The 17,485-nt window shown below is 38.5% G+C and overlaps 1 protein-coding gene across 6 annotated transcripts in view; it reads right to left on the bottom strand.

Annotated features, from left to right (window-relative positions):
* DIAPH2 (diaphanous related formin 2) overlaps window positions 1-17,485 on the bottom strand; it is a 933,611-nt gene that overhangs the window by 339,595 nt on the left and 576,531 nt on the right. For all 6 annotated transcript variants that reach the window (XM_078363563.1, XM_078363565.1, XM_078363567.1 and 3 more), the window contains one exon: window positions 14,099-14,222. In XM_078363563.1, the coding sequence (XP_078219689.1) occupies window positions 14,099-14,222 (124 nt within the window). The remainder of the gene's footprint in view (window positions 1-14,098; window positions 14,223-17,485) is intronic.

Raw genomic sequence — 17,485 nt, 5'->3', positions numbered from 1 at the left:
TGGTTTGAAAGTTGGGTTTGGATAAATACCTAAATCTATTCGAACCTCTTAGCTCAAAAATTCCAGTTCCACAAGGTTCATAGAGCATTAGGTTTTCCACAGAATCTGACATAGGTTTTCAAAACTATCCGCACTTGATCCCTAGCCAATAGTAAAAAAAGCAACTTTTGGGGGAGAAAAGTTAACAGGGTTTTTGAATCATAAAATGTCTTCAAGATTTGGCTCATTTTGAAAGATTTCTAACTGTCCCAACTTTAAAACTCCACTAGCATTGTAAATCCAGTAAGACCATAAACAAGAAACTAACCAAATCATCGCCAAGATACCAAACAGTCAAACACTTGAAACACCTGTAGATAAACAGGCTGAGGTAAAGATTCCTTTTCACCTCTTCCCTGAATTATTTCTTATTCATCTTTCAGATCTCAGCTCAAGTATTATTCTCTCTGGAGGGCAGTCCTTGTAAGTAGGTTGCTGACTGGCATGGCATTATAAATCTCTTCCTTATCACCTGCCATGGCTGCTTATGTAGTTGTTTCATGTCTATCTCTTTTAGCAAACTAAAATCTCCTCGACAGTAAGCACTGTATCTTTTTTGTTCACCACTGTGTTCCCAGTACCTGACGTAGTGCCTGGCACACAGTGAGCAATCAATCAATATTTGTGAAATGGATGAATCGTCAACAACATCAACTAAGTACAAGACTGAATATGTGGCCGGGTGTGATGGCTCACGCTTATAATCCCAGCACTTGGGAGGCCAAGGTGGGCGGATCACCTGAGGTCAGGAGTTTGAGACCAGCTTGGCCAACATGGTGAAACCCTGTCTCTACTAAAAATTCAAAAAATAATCAGGAATGGTGGTGGGCATCTGTAATCCCAGCTACCTGGGAGGCTGAGGCAGGGAAAATTGCTTGAACTCGGGAGGCAGAGATTGCAGTGACCCGAGATCACGTCACCGCGCTCCAGCCCAGGCAACACTCTGTCTCAAAAAAAAAAAAGTCTTAATATAATAATTTTTTGCTACAGAACATTTAGGGTTAGACATGAGAAGATGAAAGAGCTTTTCAAGCTTTGAAACACCATATAAATTCAAGTTGTTAGAAATGTACTACAAAACTCAGAACAGTTAAATGTGTTATTGAAGACAAATATCCATTTGCCCCATCAGACACACGTATGTGGGTGCACACCCATACCTTTCCAATACTGGAGACAATTCTGACTTTAATACTTACTTGGATCAGTAGTTGGCAGGTAGCAAGTATCACTCTAATTTAGGCAAATACCATTTGGTGGCTGGAAGCAGGCAGAAGAAGGGAACACAAGTTTCTTGTCTTTCAGCAATTTATGACCGACCAAATACTGTTCAAACTCCTTAGACCAATATTCTTATTTAGAATTTGATTTTTACCCTTTTTCTTAGTAACAGCTCTCACTACTTCCAGCCAGAGGTCTACTTGATGTTTTTTCTGGACATTTTTTATTTTCTTGAGAAGGACCGGAGTCGTGCTGTCACCCAGGCTGGAGTGCAGAGGCAGGATCTTGGCTCACTGCAACCTCTGCCTCCTGGGTTCAAGTGATTCTTCTGCCTCAGCCTCTTGAGTAGCTGGGAATACAGGCACATGGACACTGCCCGCCCCCCCACTCCAGCCTGGATTACTTTTGTATTTTTAGTAGAGACAGGGTTTCACCATGTTGACCAGGCTGGTCTTCAACTCCTGACCTCAGGTGATTTGGCTGCTTCACTCTCCCTTAGTGCTGGAATTACAGGTGTCAGCTATAATGCCCGGCCTGCACTTTTCATCTTTATTGACCCTGAGTCTCTGTGTCTGGACTGTAACTCTCCATAAAACTTTCCCCAAATCTTCAGTAAGTAATCTTCCTTCCACGGTTCTGAACTTCTAAGACAATGTACATGAACACTCAACACAGACAGAAAACCTCTATTTATATTCTAGGTTTCATTATTTTATAAAATGAAATTCCCATCACGTATACAGCATTTATCATATCCATGTCGTCTTATAATCACTTAGGTATGGTGTTGATTGTGTTTTCTAACTTGTTTCTGAAATGAAAAGTCCATGTTTTATCATTTTTGTATACCTCACAGTCTTAATGCTTTGTACACAAGGCAAATTCTGGCATTAAATAATGCCTAAATATATGTGCAGAGAAAGGGAGCGATAATAAAAAGCAGAAGGCAAACCCTGTGTCACATATGTTCTGATATATGAATGTTTAGGCAGGTATGTTAGATGACCTAACTCATACGTGCCACCATATGGCATCTCAACGCCTATTACAATTAATTATTTTTAACACATTCTGAGAATTTAAGCTATTTAACCCAATAATATGGGGATCACTGAGAAAACACAATAATAAAAAAATCCTGCCCAGGCGTGGTGGCTCATGCTTGTAATCGCAGCACTTTGGGAGGCTGAGGTGGGATCACTTGAGGATGGGAGTTTGAGACCAGACTGAGCAACATGGAGAAATGCCATCTCTACTCAAAATACAAAATTAGCTGAGCATGGTGGTGCATGCCTGTAATCCCAGCTACTTGAGAGGCTGAGGCAGGAGAATAGCCCGAACCCGGGAGGTGGAGGTTGTGGTGAGCCGAGATCGTGCCATTGCACTCCAGCCTGGGCAACAAGAGCATAACTCCGTTTCAAAACGGAGTTTTTTTTTTTTTTTAAATCTTGTTTGCAAAGTTTCAAAAGTCTATAATGTCTATGTTGATTGTTCACTTCAGATCTTAAATTATGAATTTCTCTTTAACCTAATCCTAGATTTTTATAATTTAGGCAATTTCTTGGTATGCAAAATAATATCACATTTTGGATGACCTAGGAGAAAACATAGCAAAATATTTTATAACTATGACCTTGAAATAAAATGTCTGTAAAAGGCAAATCATGCATTCATTTATTCACCAGACATATTTGAGCCCTACTAAGTGCCAGGCACTGGGAGCAGAAAAGACAATCACCACCAAACCAACATAGTAAACTTGCACACAGTGAAATTATTTCATTAGGAGTTGAAAGCCAGCTCCTCCATGAAGCTGCCCCAGTCACAATGTCCCCTGCGTTGTTAGCTCCTAATGCATTTATAACAGTATCGTATAATTCAATTTTATTAAACATCATCCTTTTCGCCACGGATTTCTCATATGTATGCACTTACCTAAAAGTTAAACTCCTTTAGAGCCAAGAGAACACTTTGTACTTCATTTTTACGCTTCAGTTCCATGGCACCTAGCATAGTGTTAGGAACTGCAGTAGCTGCTTAATTAAGATATGCTGGATTGGTACAAACATGGAAATTAACTTATTTGTGAACCTAGAGAAATTGTTGGTACACACAATTCTTACTTAATTATCCATGTTAAGAGAGATGGTTAATTTAAAATAAAGGATAATATACAAGTTGTTCCCATTTGGCTTCGGAATGCATTTCCATATTTAACTTTTCATTTGGGTCTCTTGGTTGGATTGAGAATACATTTCCAACAAAATAATAAAGTTATAATGTTCATTCCCAACAGTGGCCAAAGCCAGTATGCTGTCCCTCTGCCCAAAAAGGTTTTGGAAAGATTATTGAAAATGCCTACTGCATTTTTAGCCTGTATGGTACTCAGCAATTAAATCACACTGTATGGTTTATTGCTATCTTCTTTCTGTCATTTTTCTCTCTCTGACTACATTCTTCCTTGAAAGCAGGGAACATACCTTAATCATCTTATTTTTTTTTTGAGGTGGAGTCTTGCTCTGTCTCCCAGGCTGGAGTGCAGTGGCGTGATCTCGGCTCACTGCAACCTCTGCCTCCTGGGTTCAAGAGATTCTCCTGTCTCAGGTTCCCAAGTAGCTTGGACCAGAGGTACGTGCCACAACTCCTGACTAAGTTTTGTATTTTAGTAGAGATGGGGTTTCACCATGTTGGCCAGGCTGATCTCGAACTCTTGACCTCAGATGATCCACTCACCATGGCCTCCCAAAGTGCTGGGATTACAGGCATGAGCCACTGTGCCTCACCCCTTAATCTTATTTTATAGGTGTCATAGCACATAGAATGTCATCATTCATAGAATATGCAAGAATTTTCAAACTCCACTGCTCCATCTCCCTCTCTCCTACCAAAGTAAAAAAAGTAAGGAATCAAAGTTTAACACTGAACATCAGGATACGTCTTGAATAATGAGGTGTTAGCATCCTGTTTACTCTACAGGCATTCACTACATTTTGAAAAATGTGCCCTTTATTGGGTTACATACAAAAAGCAAACTTGGCTAAAACTTAAAAAATTTTTTTTAAGTTAGATAAAATGAAGTTGGAAAGAAGGAGACAAATGGTTTTTCGTTTTGTTTTTAACAAAGAACATTTTCCTTGGGGGATAGAATGATTGCCTGTTTGTGAGGTTTAGGGAAGAATGATACATAAATGACAACTCTAAATGGTTATTTCATTTTACAAATAATTTTCCATTATACGAGGCATGCTAAAAGTTACTATTATGCCTAATTTTAATAACAACTTATGTGATGTAGGCAAGCCAAGTACTATTATTATTTTTTGAGACAGTCTTGCTCTGTCGCACCAGCTGGAGTTCAGTGGCATGATCTCAGCTCACTGCTACTTACACCTCTTGGGTTCAAACAATTCTCTGCCTCAGCCTCCCAAATAGCTGGGATTACAGGCAGCTGCTATCACACCCAGCTAATTTTTTTACATTTTTCTTTCTTTCTTTTTTTTTTTTTTTGAGACGGAGTTTCGCTCTTTGTTACCCAGGCTGGAGTGCAATGGCGCAATCTCGGCTCACCGCAACCTCCGCCTCCTGGGTTCAGGCAATTCTCCTGCCTCAGCCTCCTGAGTAGCTGGGATTACAGGCACGCGCCAACATGCCCAGCTAATGTTTTGTATTTTTAATAGAGACGGGGTTTCACCATGGTGACCAGGATGGTCTCGATCTTTTGACCTCGTGATCCACCCGCCTCGGCCTCCCAAAGTGCTGGGATTACAGGCTTGAACCACCATGCCCGGCCTACATTTTTAATAGAGATGGAGTTTCACCATCTTGGTTAGGCTGGTCTTGAAGGCCTGACCTCATGATCCACCCACCTCGGCCTCCCAAAGTGCTGGGATTAAAGGCATGAACCACTGTACCTGGCCCTGTTTTTTTTCAATTTTATGACTGGGTAAACAGTCTTTCCTAAGATCACAAATATCAAGGCTAGAGCTTAACTCTATGGATAACAACTCCAAATATCTTTTCATTCACACGGATTAAGTAAAAGACTTGGCATCTGAAAGAACATTAAACTTTGAAAGTACTTTTATATCTAGGTTTGGAGTCAGGGCTATGATAAAGGCATCCAAAAATCAGTAATTGAACAGAGTTGCTGTGTACAAATTTGATAATGCCTTAGCAGATATGAAAAGCTACTTACTAGATACTTGCTTTTGATAAGGTAAAGAGGGTTGTTACCATTACCTCTCAAAACCATTGTCAACCCAGAAATTCATGCCCTTTGTTTCTTCAGACAACATCAGTTTGTAACTGGGTCCTATTCTCCTTACTGATGATGTTTGTAAAGCTTGCTTATATGCCTTTAAAAAATTTTCATTTATTTTTTCCATTCTTACCATTGGTGAATCACTTAGCTAGAAGAAAGGCAGGGTGCGGTGGCTCACACTTGTAATCCCAACACTTTGGGAGGCCGAGGCAGGCAGATCACAAGGTCAGGAATTCGAGACCAGCCTGGATAATATGGTGAAACCTTGTCTCTACTAAAAATACAAAAATTAGCCAGGCAGGGTGGTGAGCGCCTGTAGTCCCAGCTGCTTGGGAGGCTAAGGCAGGAGAATCGCTTGAAACCAGGAGGTGGAGGGTTTCAGTGAGCTGAGATCATGCCACTGCATTCCAGCCTGGGTGACGGAGTGAGACTCCATCTCAAAAAAAACAAAAACAAAAACAAAACAGAAGAAAAGAACAAGGAATATTCAATGAAAAGGCAAGTTTACTTGCCATACTTTTCATAAGCTATATGTCAAACACATCTTAACTAGGAATAAGTAAACAGACTTCTTTATTCTAGTATGGAAAAAGATATTGATATATTTTTCTTCATTATGAGAACAGTACATGATTGAGATTTTGCACAAGAGTATATTACTTGAGGAATTATACTAACATCACTGTTATTACCTGTAAACTATGTATGCTTAACAAACCACATGTGGCCTTCATAATTGAAAAGTTTTACCAGATTTTAAATCAAAGCAAAGAAAACATTCACAGATTCATTGGTATGATATCCAATTTATAATCTTATAAATACCAAAATGGTTTTATATCAATGAATAGACATGTATATATGCTACATGTTCTGTATGTGCTTGCACATACAAAAAAGTATTCATATTGGGTAATTTATTCTTTCAAGCTTCTTTTTTGTATTATTTCTACTCAATATAAATAAATCCCATAGAAAGGTTTTTACATATCTTAAAATGTAGCTTCTGGTGAGAGCGATTAGAATTTGTCATCAGGTTGAGGGTACATTAACTCTTTCAGACAAATTAAGTTCCATTTTATGTTCTGAAAAAGATGATTTCCCAGATGAGTCTCTTGTGGCCTGAAAGGGTTTATGCATCCTTTAACTGAGCAATATATTCTCTTCTCACCATTAGCATCATGCACCAAATGTCTATCAATTCCCTGAACAAAGTTTGAAAAATGTAGCTCATAGTCTAATGTAATTTCAAGCTGAATTTCAAGCAAGGAAAACTCTTCAAAGAGAACGCTAACAGATCCTTAAAAAATACGCTCCATTCAGACAGGGTCTTAGAATACGATTTCTATCTTAGAGTTTGTTAAGATATAATTTTCAATAGCTGCATTTTAAATCAAGACACGATAAAGGAATAACATTTGAAACATGCTAGACTCCTTTCTTCTGTTAAACTGAGACTACGCCAGAATAACAAGCTAATGTTCTGTTTACTGGCCATAACGTTAAGTTTAATATTAATTATTATATAATAAACTCTAACCTATTTAAATAAGCATTTATTAAGCACTTGACTTTCTACAAAACATTGTTACAGGCTTGTTGTAAAGTACTCAAAATATGAATCAGAATCTGTATCTGAAAAGAGTACATCCACCAGTATGCAAAACAGATATGTTCAAAAACAGAGTACAGGCAAACCAGCAAGTACAATAATCAAAGTATTAAAATGTTATGAAAATGCAGGGAACAGGGAAATTACTTTTGATTGCTATGATTAGGGAAGGCTTTCTGGAGGAGACGGTACAAGTGAGTGGCTAATTTTTAAATTAGTTTACAATCCTTTCAAAAAGAACATTTTTTTCCCATTTGCGTGAGATTGAAAAGGAAGCGAAAAAACAGTTTCACAGGGAACAAACGTAGAACTTATCTCAGATTTTCAAACAGGTCTAACCTCAGAGGCAGCACAATACCATGGTTAGAAGCACAAGGTTTAATGTCGGAAAGACCAAAATTGGAATTCTGATCTTCACGAACCACACATATTTCCTATATGATCTCATGCACATGGTTGAACCTCCATATCCTTCATTTTCTCACATTTAAAATAAGGATAGTAATAGTACCTACCTCATAATATTTGTTTGGAGGTCACTGAGGAAAATATATAGACAGATATACAGATAGAGCTATTCCTAGCACAATGGCTGGCATATGACATTCACTAAACAGTGACAGACTCTCTCTTGAACCAAATTTTAGTCAAGTTCCTTTGAGTCCTCTTTTTGACTAGGTCTCATTCTTAGGCTCATTTTTGAGTAGGTCTCATTCCTTGGGCCTGATAGTCCAGTTTTAACAACAACCCTACTGGGTCAGTTTAGCAAAAATCCTCCACCCTTCATATATGGTCAAATTCCTCATCCTCCACCCTTCATATCTTACTACACTTTCCTGCCTTCAGCAAGAATCCTATCAAGTTGGTTTAGGGGGAATCCCCTTATCTCTGATAATCTTCTAGTAATGCTCCATCCCCTGACTCCCACCCTGCTTCTGGGCTATAAATCCCACCTGCCTTTGTTTTATCAGAATGCAGCCTTCTAAGGTCTCTCTCCTATTGCAATACTTTTTTTTTTTTTTTTTTTGAGACATAGTCTCGCTCTATTGCCAGGCTGGAGTGCAGTGATGCAATCTTGGCTCACTGCAACCTCCACCTCCCAGGTTCAAGGAATTGTCCTGCCTCAGCCTCCTGAGTAGCTGGCACTACAGGCGCATGCCACCATACCCAGCTGATTTTTGTATTTATAGTAGAGACGGGGTTTCACCATGTTGGCCAAAATGTTCTCAATCTCTTGACGTCGTGATCCGCCCGCCTCGGCCTCCCAAAGTGCTGGGATTACAGGCGTCAACTACCATGCCCAGCCTGCAATAGTTTCTTAATAAAATTTGCCTTTACCCCTTTAACTTCCTTCTAGCTCTGATTTTCTTTCATAACAGTTGCTATTATTACTAGTTTATTATTATTATAAATGACTACACCTTCTATTTCAATTCAGTTGAACTAAAAATTCCATTGACCAATACCATTGTCAAGAGAGTGTATTTCAAAGAATGCTAACGATCTTTTTTCAAAAAGCAATATTCTCCCCCTCCTTTTTTTTTAAGATGGAGTTTTGCTCATTTTGCCCAGGCTGGAGTTCAATGGCACGATCTCAGCTCACTACAACCTCCACCTCCCAGGTTCAAGTGATTCTCCTGCCTCAGCTTCCCGAATAGCTGTGCCACAATGCCAGGCTAATATTGTATTTTTAGTAGAGATGGGGTTTCACCATGTTTGTCAGGCTGGTCTCGAACTCCTGACCTCAGGTGATCCACCTGCCTCGGCCTCCCAAAGTGCTGGGATTACAGGCATGAGCCACTGAACCTGGCCCCCCTTGTGGTTTTCTAAACAATGTGCTTTTCAATGCATACATTATCTATATTACTGACCATGTCCTTTTTTAAATCCTGTACCCTCCTCTCCCTGAACAGTCTCATAAAAAATGTTTGCTTTGAACTTCCTATTTTTCTGCATTTGAGACAAGCAGGCAATTGAGGGTAAGGAGAGTCAGAGGTGAGGAACTTCCTCTCCAGTCTAGTCTGAAGTTCTCAATTTTTCTTTAGGCTCCAGAAAATGACCAGAATTACTACATTCATTAAAAACAAAACAAAACAAAACAACTGCTTTGCTCTTGAGTGTCGTTTTAACTTTTATTTTTGTTTTGTCCATTTTATATAACATTTGCTTTACAAAGTGTGAATTATCATCTCCCTAAAACCTGTTACTGGCATGTTCTCAAAGGTGATCAATGTTACTGATGGTTGAATAATAACTCTGTGAGTTTTTTCATCTACTTAAAAATTATTCTCTTAATAAATAAAAGTGGAATACAATTAACATAATGACAGGGCACTGAAGACTCCAAATCCATTTTGAATTATCTGGAAAGGATAATGTGCTTCCTCAGTAACTTGATTTGTAACCACTTCAATGACTTCCCTCATACTATGAGGAAATCCCAGGTGTTGATAGTTAGTTGACAGGGTGTTAATGTCATTAACATTCTGTCAGCTCTTCTTGTCAATGTGTTAATGGTGCCCCTGCTGCTCAGTCACTCTCTGTCCTCACGTTGGGGAAATGATTTAGGCAGCAGTCAATCAAAAAGCTAAGCTGATTTTGGGCAACAGACAGCCCTGCCATTGACAAAATCTCTGCAAGTAAATGTGGTAAGGAATTTGTCAACCGGATATAAGCAGTAAGGCCAACATTGTAGTTGATGTCCTTTTTTGGATAGTTTAAGAAGTTAAGAATGGACTGCAACACATATTTAAAAGTCTAAGATGCCCTCTTTTAATAATGGGTTTCTTTCCTGTGAGGAAAAAGCAAGAATTTGTAAATAAAAATGATGCTTTGACTTAAAAAAATATAAAGTATTGGGGTTCAGAACACAATACCTGGAAGTATGCTACCTTGACATGCTGAATACTTTGAGCTGAAGAACACTGGGAGGGCCACAGGAGCAAGAAGGTGTCTCTGAACTTATCCCTCCCTTTTCCTTCTACCTTCCTTTGTCTCCTGAAGCAAGTCATAGAAACTACAATTCCTCTCATATGAAACAAGCCATAAAACCTAGTTAGATCACTTTCTTAGCTCTTCCCTTCTCCTTATAATCCCGGCATTCTGAGAGGTCAAGGTGGGCGGATCACCTGAGGTCAGGAGTTTGAGACCAGCCTGGCCAACATAGTGAAACCCTGTTTCTACTAAAAATACAAAATTAGCTGGGTGTGGTGGTACGTGCCTGTAATCCCAGCTACTCGGGAGGCTGACTCAGGAGAATAGCTTGAACCCGGGAGGCGGAGGTTGCAGTGAGCTGAGATTGCACCACAGCACTCTAGCCTGGGTGGAAGTGAGACTCTGTCTACCCCTCCCCCCAAAAAAGACACCTTCATATGGCAGGTGTCTTTTCCCCATACCTGGGGGAAGAATGTCATACAGAGATACAGAAAATAATCTGAACCAGCCTTGATGAGTCCCCCCCACCGGCTTATTACTGTTAGATCATATCCTTTTGTCCACCAGTCATACTTCTGCACAACTGCCCATAAGAATACGTGGTTTCCCCTTGTTTCTTTGAGTCTTCATTTATGGAGGTTGCTGTGTCACATAAAACTCATACTAAATAAATTTGTATGCTTTTTCTCTTGTTAATATTATATTATAGGATGTCAGTCACGAACCTTGGAATGGGTCAAGAAAGAAAGATTTTCTCTCCTATACCATCTAACTTTTTCTTTTTCTTTTTTTTGAGACAGAGTCTTGCTCTGTCGCCAGGCGCCAGGCTGGAGTGCAGTGGCATAATCTCAGCTCACTGCAACCTCCGCCTCCCAGGTTCAAGCAATTCCCCTGCCTCAGCCTCCCGAGTAGCTGGGGCTACAAGTGCACGCCACCACGCTCAGCTAATTTTTGTATTTTTAGTAGAGATGGGGTTTCATCATGTTGGCCAGGATGTTCTCGATCTCTTCACCTCACAATCCACCCGCCTCAACCTCCCAAAGTGCTGGGATTACTGGTGTGAGCCACTGTGCCCAGCCCCATCTAACTTTTTCTGAGTTAGAACAAGCAACCAATATTGGGTAGAGAAAAGAAGAGGTGCTGAGTTTCTTCTAAAGCCATTGTCCCCTTGGAAACTCCATTCAAAAGAGAGGTTTTCTTTTTCTTTTTTGGTCTATTGTTTCTGACATTTACTTTAAAAGCTGTGGATCCTCTCTCCTAAAACTGATTATCCTTTACAGCATGCTCTATAAAGGTGATTCAATGTTACTCACATCTGTGAGATTTATATGAAGAAAATTTTTATAACTATAAGCACAGCCTACCACTGTTTGACAACATCGTTTTGAAGTACTAAGTAAAAGTAGGGGCTTGGACTAGATAATCTTCATGTCTCTAGCTATAATACTGTGTGATTCCACATACATTTACTGACTGCCTACACTGGGCTAGGTGGTAAGCATCATGGTGGGCATAATTAACAAACCATACATAATCTCTGCCACGGGGACAGCAAGACAGAGAACATGTAAATGCCAGATTGTCAGCAGCCTGAGGTCAAGTTTTCTATCATCTTGTGTACTGTTCAATTTTCCTGCCTGGCAACGTCTTGTATATTTTAAGTGTTCAATCAAACTTGGGAAAGAGTAAGGGTAAATGTAGAGTGCTCCAGGACATAGCCTGACTTGGAGATTTGAAGATTCAAGCTGCATATCCAGTTGCTCTGAGGCCATCATGCCTTTGCTGCTAACTAGCACTGTTGCTGTTCTGAAGTCCAGAGGCATATGAGTGCTTTTCAGCTTGTGAACTCAGTCCTCAAAGAGAGATTACTGTTTAAGTAGCTAAAGTTACTTTCCATGGAAACTACTCCCATACTTCTGCCCCTAATTATTCAATTTAAAGGGCCAGTGACTTGAAGCAAAATAATTTATTGGCACTGGATCGAAACATGGGAAAGATTATCTAGTATAAAGGATCCTATATTAGAAATGGAATCATGGTTCTATTTTAAAAACAGGATTAAGTATCCCACAATAAAATATCCATCTCTTTTAGAATTGCCAGAAGGGGTAAAAATATATATATTAGGTAGGCATCAGAACTCAAATATATACATATACTGATTATGCATATTGTTTGTCTCTTTCTAGAAGACAGGAACTCTCAATGGGTGACCAAGAAGTCTTTCAAAGGAAGAATAATTTGAGCCACAGTTTTATCATTACAATCCATTAATTCATAGTTTTTAACCAACTCAACTCAATATTCTAATTTTTTCTCTGAAATAGATTGCTGTGTATTTTATTTTGTTTCTTTAAAAAATATGATATGCAAAGTAACAGCCCCATACATTTTAATACAGTTTTCAATCCCCTTGTGGACAAATAGTCACACTTTAGTGCCACTTAAATAAAGAATAACAGAATAACCATTCATCTGTAAAATACAGATACAGAAGGCTCTGGATTTTCATTTTAAAGTGCTTAATTACCTGCATAAAGAGAGAAATAAAATAAGGAGTCCAGGCCAAGTTCACGAGGGTTTGAAATTACTTTTCTTTTTCTAAATGAGCAACAAAGACGCAATGTTGCAAGCTGTTGTGTGGCTATAAGCCAACTGAAGAATAAAATGTTCAAAAGAAAAAGGGGATCAGGAATTAAGTTCAAATATACAACACAAGAACCAAATCAAAAGGTGCAAAAAAAGGCGGTATCTCCAGGAACAGAACAATATAACATGTTTTTAAAAGTGTAATCAGCAATAAAGTGAAACCTTCACATTAAGTATCCCAGTGTGGCCAGTAATGCAACCCAAGGTTATTTTTGCGGATTCCCTGCCTCCAATCACTCACAAACTTATGTTGCCAATATTTGTATTCATGAAGGTGCTCAGAATCACTAAAGGACCACGCAAAAAACAGTATTAATTAATGAACTAAAACACTGAGAGTTAAAACTTTTTTTAATACAAATCTAAATTGCTATTGTTAAGTAATTTGAGCTCAGCACTGTAACTTCCAAGTTGGGCAGAAAAGAAAGCATATCAGAGAAGAAAAAGGCAACAGATTTAACCTTGAAACAAGGTGACTGCCAAATAGTTGTTGAAGGAATTTACTTATTATCAGATAAAGAATTTACAGTATTTATTCCCTCTAGAGATATAAAATAGTGAATCAATCTGCAGTTCAAGATATTTATTTAAACCCAGAGGAGGAGAATATGGCTTTAACTTCTGAAAACTAAAATAGAAAATTATAAAAAATCAGCTGTAATGTAGTTTATCTTTAGACACCAGATTTAACATTAAACAATTCAAGCTAAATGCTATTTCTCAAGTTCTCCTTTTATATATTTTTATGATGTATATGAATATACTGCTATAAACTAGAAGTTTCAAAAATGTTTATTTAGCAAGAAATGCTTAAGGTTATATAGACATCTACTATAATTTATTTAAATATATCATCTACTGATCAATTCATCTATCCATCCATCCATGTATCCATTTATCCTTCACAATCCTTTCAGCCTAGTGATATTAGTTATCCTCTTACTGTCCTTGAAAATGTACACATGCCCTCAGAAAATCTATGCCCACACACATAAAATCTCAGACAAAAAAAAAAAAACAAAAAAACCTTCTGTTGACTATTTCCTTTACACATTTGGTTACATAAGAACATTCTGTTTTCTTTCTGTTTAGGTCTCATCAAGCCTCTTAAGACTTACCTTGCATATCCTGTGTGCTTTCAAATGGAATTCTTCTTTGAGAAACAGCATTAAAAAAAATCTCATTGTTTCCTTGCCTACTGGTTGAAAACACCATGAAACAAAATTTATGCTACTAATAGAAAAACAGCATATACACAAATCCATCTTGATGGTGTGAAAAGACTAGTAAATCTAGAACTAACCACACAGTTAGTAAACATACAGACAGACAGACATGGAGATTAATAACTAGACAAAATGCTTAAATAAATAAAGGATATGGTCATCTTTTCCACAAACTTATCGTGTTGACTTTCTGCTTGGGGGAATTTCTTGATGTCACGTTCCAGAAGAACAATTTGTTGTTCCATTGATGCAAGATTGCTCTTGAGAATTTGAGCTGAAACTAAAGAACAATGTGCAAAGGATTTAGAATATTTTACCAGGTGTTCCACAAAACATCTAAAAGGAGACATTAGCAGTAAAAGTCTTTTTTTTGTTAACGTGGGAAATAGTTCCATGAAGTCAACTCACATTTTTCTGAATTACTGCTCATAAAAATTCTACTCTCCATGAAATAAATGAAAATGTGTAATATAATACACCAAATCATCATGTTTAATATGGGAATGTCACCATTTTACTCAGCCATTATTTCAAATGAATACATTTCTATTTAAATTTATTGATGGAATTCCTAATATTTCATTCTTTATAATCTAATTTGAAGATTAAAGAAAAACTAAGGTTCTAAGAGATGTTATTAATTCATGTTCTTAGCTCTATAAATGATTTAAGATTAAACTATATAAAAGGATCAAATATTTTTCTTTTGTTAAAATATCCTGATTTTCATAAACCATAGATTTTACCAATATCTATGGTAAAAGTTCCCATCTCTAGTCCTTTTCAGAGAAATGTGAAAAATAACTGTTGATACAGAAAGATCACTTAGAGCAAACACCAGCAAACACAAATGCATGTACATACCCACAAAGATTCAGCCAGCCCTCAAACCCTATCATTAGTTGCTTTAATTACCCCTAACATTCCTCTGCACCTTCCTTTTTCTCTCACTGACAACTAATAATTTAAGTATTGTATTCAAACTGCTCATAAATACATGCGCACTTTTCAGACCTGTCAGGAGATCTTTTTACCTAGTATTTTTTTTTAACTTGCAACTATTTTATAGATACTCTATTGCTGCATAACTGCCAATTATGTATGAAGACACTTCTATCAATATCAACAGCATTTGTCAGGATTCTAGTTACAAAGACGAATTAAATGCTATAATTTGATAGATGTCCTGTAGCACTGGTTTTTAAATCCAGGCCTCTGAAATACTGTTATTTTCATTAAAGGACCGTGAAACACAAATATAAAAATACTACAAGTCTGTCTGTCTTTTTTTTTTTTTAAGCAAAGTTAGTCTTATACAGAGACATATCAGCATTACAATGAAAAATTCAAGAGACTGGCAAAATCAACCCCTTGGCAAATTTCAGCCAAACTGTTCGGATACAAATTCATCATGTTGATGGGCACAACTTTATAACTCAATGAGGAGAAATCACCTTAAATATACATGGAAGTTCAAGAGGCTAAAAATCAAACACCAACACTAAAGACTATTTTTTTTTCTATTAATCTGTCAGTTTAAATAGCTCTGTCCAATTTAGTTCCATTTGTTTAGATCTGACAAGCTTGGAAATTATTCTTTATTGCATAAGAGAGTTTTGCCAAAAATTTGCTAATGGTTCACCAATCACTGCTTGCTTTATTTAAAGGATGAGTTTGCTATGGAAGAAGCAATTCTCTCTCTGATTTTAAAATTAAATTTTTTCACTTACGTTTCTCTGGTGTATTCTCCCTAATTATTTAAAAGGTTTCTCCTTCCCCACTTGGTTGACTGAAAAAGTGAAGATAGGTGGGGTGCTGTGGCTTCCATGCCTGTAAACTCAGCACTTTGGGAGGTCGAGGTGGATGGATTACCTGAGGTCAGGAGTTCAAGACCAGCCTGGCCAATACAGTGAAACCCTATCTCTACTTAAAAAAACAAAACAAAACAAAAAACTAGCGGGGCATGGTAGCCAGTGCTTATAATCCCAGCTACTCTGGAGGCTGAGGCAGGAGAATCCCTCAAACCCAGGAGGTGGAGGCTGCAGTGAGCCAAGATCCTGCCACTGCACTCTGGGCAACAAGAATGAAATTCCGTCTAAAAAAAAAAAAAAGGGAAGATAAAACATTGACCAGTTACTCAGGTTATTTAGGTTACACGGGCATGATTAAGTTCAGCACACATTACCCAAAAATATGGTGCCTTGGCATATTGAGTACTTTAAGCTGAAGAACTTTTAGAAATGACACTTGCAGGAAGGACTATCTGATCTTTCCCGGGCGCAGGTATTAAGATACTCAAGTAGGCTCTGCATGGGGGCTCACACCTGTAATCCCAGCACTTGGGGAGGACAAGGTGGATGGATTGCTTAAACTCAGAGCTCAAGACCAGCCTGGACAATATGGCAAAACTCCATCTCTACAAAAAATTCAAAAATAGCCGGGCGAGTTGACTACCACCTGTAATTCCAGCACTTTGAGAGGCTGAGGCAGGAGGATCACCTGAGGTCAAGAGTTCAAGACCAGCCAGACCAACATGGAGAAACCCTGTCTCTACTAAAAATACAAAAAAAAAATAAGCTGGGTGTGGTGGGACATGCCTGTAATCCCAGTTACTGAGGGAGCTGAGGGAGGAGAATAGCTTGAATCTGGGAGGCAGAGGTTGCAGTGAGCCAAGATCCCGCCATTGTACTCCAGCCTGGGCAACAAGAGGGAAGTCCGTTTCAAAAAAAAAAAAAAAGCTAGGCTGAGCGTGGTGACTCACACCTGTAACCCCAGGTCTTTGGGAGGCTGAGGCAGGAGGATCATGTGAGCCCAGGAGTTCGAGACCAGCCTGAGCAACATAGTTAGACCTTGTCTCTACCCCGCTGCCCCAAAAAAGAGGTAGGAGGATCACTCGAGCCCAGAAACTTGAGGCTGCAATAAGTTATAATGGCATCACTGTATTCCTGCCTAGGTTACCAAGACCCTGCCTTAAATAAATAAGTAAGCTGGGTGTGGTGGTTGCGCCTATTCCCAGCTACTGAAGAGGCTGAGGTAGGAGGATTGCTTGAGCCTGGGAGGTTGAGGGTGCAGTGAGTCATGATTGTGTCACTGTTTTCCAGCCTGGGCAACACAGATGGATCCTCTCTCTTTAAAATTAAAAAAAAAAAAAAAAAACTTCATGTGAGTGCTTTTTTTTTTTTTTTTTGAAGTGGAGTCTAGTAGAGATGGGGTTTCATCATGTTGCCTAAAATGGTCTCCATCTCCTGACCTTGAGATCCGCCCGCCTCAGCCTCCCAAAGTGTTGGGATTGCTGGGATTACAGGCGTGAGCCACAGTGCCCAGCCTGAGAGCTAACTTTCTGATACATACCCTGAGGAAACTAACATCCTTATTTTTGAAGACAAAGGGACATAGAAATCCGAACAAAAAGGTCTTGCTAAATTTCCCCCAGTTTACTGTATTTAGCTCATACATTTTCTTCTCCCTATCATATTTTTCCATCTCTCTCCATTCTTAATCAAACATACAATAGAAAATACTCAGGTTTAACTGTTTCTTTGG

The sequence above is a fragment of the Callithrix jacchus genome, chromosome X (genome assembly GCF_049354715.1).
Source record: "Callithrix jacchus isolate 240 chromosome X, calJac240_pri, whole genome shotgun sequence".
Taxonomy (NCBI): Eukaryota; Metazoa; Chordata; class Mammalia; order Primates; family Cebidae; genus Callithrix; species Callithrix jacchus.
The sequence above is the reverse complement of the archived record's forward strand: the minus strand, read 5'-3'. Positions and strand labels throughout refer to the sequence as shown.